This window comes from Perkinsus marinus, assembly GCF_000006405.1.
Source record: "Perkinsus marinus ATCC 50983 genomic scaffold scf_1104296942480, whole genome shotgun sequence".
In the NCBI taxonomy this organism is placed as follows: domain Eukaryota; phylum Perkinsozoa; order Perkinsida; family Perkinsidae; genus Perkinsus; species Perkinsus marinus.
This window is the reverse complement of record NW_003212171.1, coordinates 70,118-78,519: the sequence shown is the minus strand read 5'-3', so window position 1 is coordinate 78,519 and position 8,402 is coordinate 70,118. Positions and strand designations below refer to the sequence as shown.

The 8,402-nt window shown below is 49.4% G+C and overlaps 1 protein-coding gene across 1 annotated transcript; it reads left to right on the top strand.

Moving 5' to 3' along the window:
• Nucleotides 1-498: 498 nt before the first annotated feature.
• Nucleotides 499-5,612, top strand: Pmar_PMAR029705 (gag/pol/env polyprotein, putative; the record flags this gene model as incomplete). The annotated part of the gene is made up of 2 exons (XM_002781425.1): nucleotides 499-5,270; nucleotides 5,318-5,612. 2 exons carry the CDS (start codon nucleotides 499-501, stop codon nucleotides 5,610-5,612), a joined length of 5,067 nt encoding a protein of 1,688 aa, XP_002781471.1.
• Between the last annotated feature and the right edge of the window lie 2,790 nt (nucleotides 5,613-8,402).

Here is an 8,402-nt window from a genome sequence, read left to right as displayed (position 1 = left end):
GTATTCTCATTTTTTTCTAGTCTGTCCCTATGTTATTCCCATAGTAGTGAGACACGCTCCATCGTGACGTGACGTAGTTTCACGCAGGAGCGCTATGCACATGCGTGCTGCGCGCTGAAGCTCATTGCTCATTAGTCGATTAACTTTCGTCTTCTTCGTCCCGACTTCCCTATGCCTCCTGCGCGTCGTGTTCCCGGGAAGTCCTCTAACTCGAACTCTAGGTCACAGGGCTCTAACAGCGCCAACAGCTCAGCTTTTGGTGGAGAACCCGGGCAAGGCAACGATGACGGTATCGCCAACACCTCCGCGGCCGCCCCTAGCGAGCAGGTTCCCCAAGAACCTCCCCTCGGTGCTGGTTTTGGAGCCCTTCAAGCTTTCCTCCAAGACCACGAGTTGGAGGAGGCCGATCTGTGGTTTCTTGAGACACGACCTTCCCGATCTCATACTTAGAGTTCACTACGTCGGTACCGTACGACGAGGGTACCCCCGCCAATCGCGATGTTCGGTCAACCCGACGACACTGGCAATGCCCCAGAGAAGGTATGGCATACCCCGCCATCTGTGATGCAGCAGCACTCACTGCTGGGAACTCATTTCTCAAGCGGTACCCCGGCTCCCACTTTTGCTGGCCACGAAAATGGACCGCCGAACGCTCCCAACCTAGCAGTAGCGGCTGATCCCCGTTCGCACTCATCCGATGATGTTGTCCCCCACGGCTACCGTTCTTCGCTCGGTGATCATCTTAATGGATCTTCGTCCCCTTCTGCCACTGGCGTCGGTTCTTTGTATCGAGGTTTGAGCGCCCTATCGAAGGTGCCCTTACCCGATGGAGGAAAGTATCGTGGTCAACAAGATGCTCGTCCCATAGTTTGCCTACTTTCGGATATCTCCTCAACTGCTGCCGATTTCCACCTCAACGCTGCCGACACCTATCTGTACCTAACTCAGTGTCTCGACTCGTCTGTCTACAAGCAGCTTGGCAAGCATATCCGCCGCATCGGACTCTCGACGGGTGACTCGTTACAGAAACTCCAGGAAGCCGATCGTTTCCTACGAGCCCGATACAAGATGACCAACAACAACGGCAAGTTTGTTGCCCGTATCGATGCTTTGAAGATGGAGAAATTGGAAACTCCCACTAGCTTTGTTGACCGACTCCGTGCACTCCTCGACGAGGGACTTGACATCGGTATTCAACACACTCCTTACCAGGAGAAACAGTTGTTTATCAAAGGACTGTCACCTCATTACCGAGAACAAGCTTGTTCGGTATGGCCAAACATCAGCAATATCAACGAGCTGGCTGAACTTCTCACCGACTGGGATATTCAGAGGAAGAAGTATTCCCACTCTGTATTGGGAAACACTCTGAATACGACAGAACAAGCGATGGTGTCGTCTACTGCTGAATCTCTACCTGGGATTGCTCAGGCTGTCCACACCGATAACAACAAGATGGCCACTGTAGCGAGTAGCATACGAAAGGGTTCCTGCTATCGGTGCAATAAACCGGGTCATCGTGCAGGTGTATGTCGTTCTCAAAATGTCTACCAAATCAACAAAAGATGCAGCAAGTGTGGCGACTTCAGCCATTCGATTGCAGAATGTATGCGTACCCTTCTCACTCCGTGCCCAAGGTGTCGCAAACCTGGTCATATGGCTGGCGTATGTATCGAGTCTTTAGCCACTGGTCCGGCTCTTTCTGCAACGGCGACTACCAATGCAGAGTCAGCGGTTGAGAAACCAGCTTGTACGGAATCAGCTCTAATGGCGACGCAAGTTGATGCACCTTTTGCCTACCTGAATACCGCTGACAACTTCAACTCCGAATGTGGTACCGTTGGAGAGCCATTGGACGTTCCTATTTTTCCCCCGCTGCACCGTTACTGTCGGATTTTACCTTCTACAGATGATAATCACCGAGGTGTGCTCTGTCGTGCCCAAATCGATAACGGAGCTGGCGCGTGTTACATCGACTCTACTCTCCTTGACGATCTACGACAACGTGGTGTACCGTACGTCGAACGTCCAACCAAAAATACCTATCGTACCGTCTTCGGAAACAACGAGGCCCAGCATCACGATACCGCAGTTCTGCTGAGATTCCGTCTCTGTCCCGAGAGCGGCTCCTCTGATGTTGACACGAGCTCTCAGATCATTGAGCTTCCTTTTCTGGTGGCACGGCCGTGTACCCCGCGGTTACTCTTCGGGAGACCGGCTCTACCGTTGCTCGAGAGTACGACTCCACGTAACCGATCCCTATTCGACGAGGTCCCCAACGGTGATGGTACCACCAGATTGAAGGCCAATATTCCTATGCTCGAGAATGCGTCCGTTATGCCCCGCAGCGAGAGTTCCCGTAATCGCAGTACCACTGACCGGTATATACTCGCCGATGTCTGCGATCGGATGGTAGCGGATGGGAAACTCGCAAGAATATCTCCTGAAGAGGAACACAAGGTCATGTGCATCAACGAGCCCGTTCTGGTGGATAAACAAGAAGGCATTCGTGTTCGCCAATATCCTATACCACAATCTGATGTTAACCGGTATCGTCTGACCATCGACCTCAGGAGCGTTAACGAGCTGCAACTTCGTAATGGAGTGTGGGTTGCACCTCGCACCGTCCACTCCAAAAATACCGCTGCTCCTCAACGGCCTTACCAATTCCAAGACACAGCTGCTACGCTACTCCGTGATTTCCCCCCGTCAAGCCGTGGGTGGTTTGCTAAGATCGACTTCTCGGATGCTTTCAGTAGCATAGCTATCGACTCGGTTCTCGGTGATAAGCTTTTTGGTATAAGAATCTCCGTCCCCGGCGAAAGCCATCCCCGCATCTATGCCGGGCGTTGCCTTATCCAAGGCTGGCGATGGAGCAGTTTGATATTTGCGAGAGCCGTACGTTGGGTCCTTAATAAGCTGACGATTCCTCCGGGGTGCCACATTTGTCATGTCCAAGACGATGTGATCATCGGATCCCACTCTAAGGAATTATGCCTTACCCTGCAAAGGCGCGTCATCGACCTCTTTAAACACTACGGTTTTATTGTTCGTGAGGATAAGTGTGGCGACGGACCGACTATCACCTTCTGCGGCTTGAAGGCGGATTCTCACACTATACTCCCGGCTCCGAAGCATCCGATCGACGAGAAAGCCATCGATCACTGCCTGAAAGAGCTAGACGACGTCAATCACATCAAGGACCTTCTGAGCCTACTCCGGCGTTGGGCAGGTATCTTCCAATATTGCAAACAATGGCTCCCTCCAGATGGTCAGCAAGCTCTCTCCCAGTTATATTCGATTATCAGTAAGGCCTCTCAAACGGATGCTAGTCTCGACCCACTCAGCAGCGATGCGAGGACCCCATTGAGGTCTCTAGGTCATCTCTACGTCCGAGGACTCCCAAGCCTCTATCTGTTTCGACCATGGGCAATCGCGACCCTTCTAGTCACGGATGCAAATGTCGATAATTGGGCTGGTGTTGCTATACATGTCATACAAGTACCAATCGACTTTCTCCAAAGAGCGAATCTGTCGGAATTCGGATCCAGCTTCGATGATCTGACCAAGCTCTGCCGACAAGAAAACATTGTCTTGGAACGAGATGGCTACAAGATACTGTGCCTTCCAGCTGTTTTCGACGGTGGCTCCTTTCATAGCAACTCCTTCCCTGGCTCCTCATTGGCTATGACACGGTCGTCTACTTTCCGCGAAAGGGCGGCCCAAATCCTCTTCGCTAATCGTAACTCGGGTATCTTGGCCGGTCTGGTATATGGGGTCACGGACAACGTTAATACTACTCGTGAATGGCAATCGGCCATCACTGACTTCTGTGGAGCATGGCACTCTCTCTACTCCAATTACATCTCCAACGTTGAGAAAATCTTGTGGTTGCCAAGAACTTCTTCTACGGTGGCTCTTATAGATCACTTGGCTCGTGAATGTGGCAGTCAGGTCAGCAAGGACAGTGTCACGGAGACTAAGCATGTTGATTTGCGAATCGCCACCCCCGAAGACGTTGGGGATGACGACTCTACTAGCAGCGATACCGACTCTGAAGATCACCCTCAAGCCTGGTCCAACGACGTTAAGGCCTACTTAGACTTATCTACACTCCGTACAGTCTCGTCTACCGACCCCGAGGCTCTAAACCTATGCAAGAAGCCTGGGTATTTTTGGTCCAATGGCACGCCAGGTTTACTCCTCCGACGTATACGGCATGATCTAGGGGGGCGAGTGGTCCTGCAGGTTTTCATCCCGAAGGAGTTTCGAGAGGCTCTGGTGAAAGAAGTTCACCTCGAGAGTAGCCATGGTAAATCGCCGAATGTCGCTTCACGTCTATCAAGCTTCTGTTGGTTCCCCGCTATGAAGCGTTTCGCTGCACAAGTGATCCGCCGCTGTGATTCCTGCCAACTCGTCGACCCTGACGGTCAACAGTTACCACCGCCTGGTTCTCGTAAGGTCGATGCCAAGAGTTGGTTCGAAGTTGGTATAGATTTGATAGGACCCGTAAGGGCGTCCAGCGGATCCGACTCATCCTCTATAACAGCCAGTCTTCTCACGGCAACATGCGCCTACACAAGCTTCACGGCTGTATTCCCTCTGGCTGGGTCTTTCAAGGCTCAAAACATATGCGATGGTCTATCGGTCATCTTCAACCGCTTCGGCTATCCTGTAAGACTACGATGCGATCGAGCCCAAGCTCATCTCAGTAAGTATATGACGGAGTATTGCCGCTTACATGGACTACAAATAAAATATTCTGCTTCGAGGGCCCCTTGGACACTCGGTTGGGTCGAGACTCGCCATAGGGTTATAAACTCCACGCTAGCTAGAATGCTTGAAGGATCGGGCCGTTCATGGGACGACCCTGTCGTTATCGCCATGCTGGAGAACTGCATCAACTCGTACGGCTTGGATTACGAGGGCGCTGAGAACGTTAGCCCTTACGAGCTCATGTTCGGCTTCACACCGTGCTCTGCCCTACAGGCACGGCTCCGTATCGAGCAACTCGACTCTGACTTCGATGATATCGAGACCGATGATCCGACCGAGTTGACATCTATGGCCCGCAATAGAGCCCTCCGTCTAGACAGGCTTCAACAACGATTTATCTCGATATGGCAAGACCGTCGTGAGCGTGCCTTCGAGACTGCTTTGAACAAGAGCTCCAAGCACCGCAGTGATCGTCCCATCAGCATTGGCGACAGAGTCCTAGCTTTGGGCCGTCGCGAGCATAAATGGAGTCGTCGTTTCCGTGGTCTTTTAAGGTGACTCGTATCATTGGTAAACGTATTGCTGTACTGGTACATGAAAGTACTAACGTTGTGGAGGAACACCATATTAAAAACTTGAAGCTCTTCCGAGAAGACGACGATATTCCGGACGAGGGTGTCCTCGATGTCGATGATGATAGTCGTATGGACGGATTGGTCTCCGATGACCCTGAGGACCTGATTCACGATAAGACCGTGCCCGACGATGATTCTCGAGTTGCTCAAGATGGGAGCAACAATTTTCCACCTCAGCCGAGGCCACAGAGAGCTGCTAAGGAACGTGCTTTGCAAGCTCTGCGAGCGCATGATTGGAATGGTGATGATGACGATACGTAATTTTTCGCTTATGGGTTTTGACCATCACTCGATCAGTGTACACGCTTTTATGGGGGGCGAGGCTGAGCGATGTATTCTCATTTTTTTCTAGTCTGTCCCTATGTTATTCCCATAGTAGTGAGACACGCTCCATCGTGACGTGACGTAGTTTCACGCAGGAGCGCTATGCACATGCGTGCTGCGCGCTGAAGCTCATTGCTCATTAGTCGATTAACTTTCGTCTTCTTCGTCCCGACTTCCCTATGCCTCCTGCGCGTCGTGTTCCCGGGAAGTCCTCTAACTCGAACTCTAGGTCACAGGGCTCTAACAGCGCCAACAGCTCAGCGGCGCGGCGCACGCTCAGTCTTGCAATTCTTCATCTCTCGGTTCAATAATCGGGGAAAATTGAACTGTCGATGATGCCAACAACATGACTCTTATACTCTCATGTCAGTTATATCCACGTTTGAGTGATACTATGAACATCTACTTCATCCACTCCTTAATAGCTACTCCTTTCTTGGTGCTTGGACACACACCCGGAGAAATCGAGGTGATTCCTCAACTCAACCAACCTACCGCAGTACCCTCAGGAGACTACTACACAAAGCTCACTCAAGATTCTTGTGCCAGGATAACCTGGCAGAAGATTACACCATCGTTATCTTGGGTGATCCTTCGTTTAAGCTGCAAAGCATCATCATACGTTGAAGTTACATCACAACCCTTGATAGTATATAGCAGTGGCACTAACCGCTTCAACGTCACGATAGCCACCGAGGCCGAGCGCGAGCGATTCCTCAAAGACGTTGACTTGAAGTGCCCTCGTGTGATAAGTCCTGAATCCGAGGAAGACTTCGCGTCTTACTTTTACATCCCTGAGGCCTCTCTTATATTTGTCGAGGCTCGGGATATCACAGTTTCCTTCGACCGGAAGAAGTGCCCGTAGGATCTATGAGGCATCATACTCAAGCATTTTGTAATTTTTTCGTAGGGTCTATGAGGCATCATACTCTACCATTTTGTAATCCTTATTAGTAATAAGTTATTACTAAATAAGCCCGTACTTAGTCCACAAGAGAGTATCGCGTTTCACAGTCAGGGGTCACAAGGGTCACAGGCTGTGAGTCACAGGCGAGATCCTTTTCACTCCCAATACGGAGAACACCAAGGTGACACCTTCAACCTCGAGGAAACGGAGTGGGGGTTGAGGTTGCAAAGCGGGAATAACAGCTAGTGGCTATACTACGGTAAATGGCCGTAATACATAACTACTACTACTACTTTTACTACTACTACTACTACTACTACTACTACTTTTACTACTACTACTTTTACTACTACTACTACTACTACTACTACTACTACTACTACTACTACTACTACTACCGTTCGCCCTGTTATATTTCCACATTTGGACATCTCAAACATGAGCCGCTGTCCAGAAATATGCAAGGGATAGTCGGAAGTATATTGCAGGCACGCCAACGCTTGATCGTTGGACTGAGCAGCGCAAAGTTGGAGAGATACTCGGCTGAGCTCAGAAGTTTCCAAAGCTATATTATGAGGATTTACAATCCAATCTGGGTAGATGTGTAAAGAAAGCAACAACAACTCCCAAAAGTTTTCATATTGTCATCAACACATGTAGTCGAACGTGTGCATGTTGCCCCCACACTTCCCGACCAATGCGATACGCGAATAAATGATTTCAGATTAAGCTTACCCCAAATTCCACGAATCCATAGCGTTTATCTCTCAAAATCAGAACCTTCGTGACGTTCCCAAAAGTGTTGCAGTAACTGCTCAGTTCGGTTTCGCTCAGCGACATAGGAATCCTCCTTAGATAGAGAATCTACTCGAGTAAATAGGACATTCTTAGACTCAACTCAGTTGAGTCAACTGTGCTCAGGATTACTCTCGATTGAGAATTCTCTGCAGTGGGGAAGACACTCGTCCCCTGTTGGAGCTGAGGCAAGCGTCAGTCAACCGAAACCCGTTCAGTAGCAGCGACATGCTTATTATTACTATCTCAGTATTAGTTTCTGGACGAGAAGGACTCGTGGGATTTCCATTCATCATAGAAAACTATCTGAGATCTCCTATTTGCGCGCAAGCACCAACTCTATATACACATAGTGCCGACGAACCCCTTCGATTGACATTACTCAACTCTGGAATTTAGATATTTCCTAGGCATAAATTCAGATAAGCAAAAAAGCAGACTCACCTCAGTAACGGCTTATCACCACCTACTCGCAGTCATAACAATCTGCCTATGACGTCTACAATGGGAGCAACTACATATCACTGGTAGAAGCGATGAGACAAGATAAACGTTATATACATATAATCCTAAAACAACTGTAATAAGATCACCCCGAGCATCTGGGGCGAAAGTCCATAAAAGTATAAACCTCATACCATGAAAACCAGCAAATGAGCGCAAACCAAAAGTTCTGATTAACTCCGTGGTCCAGATATAAACTCCGTGGTTGTTGACCAACCTATGTAGTTGACCCTGGAAGATATGCAATTTAAGGTATTAAATTCGGGTTTGTTCGGGCTGTACGAAACAGTATGCAACCATATCCTCGTCGGTTGCAGACTATAATATGTAATAAAAACTACTACTAGTAATGAACGGCCGGACAGCAGCAGAGTTACAAACACCCAGTGTTGGAGAAATATATGTTAGCTTTCCTTGTCCTCGGCTGAGCTCACTAGTTACGAGTAAGTATATTAATTCGGCTAAGCGTGTACAAAAACCTCCTTAGAATTTTCATATTCTCACCAACCATGTTCTTCCCA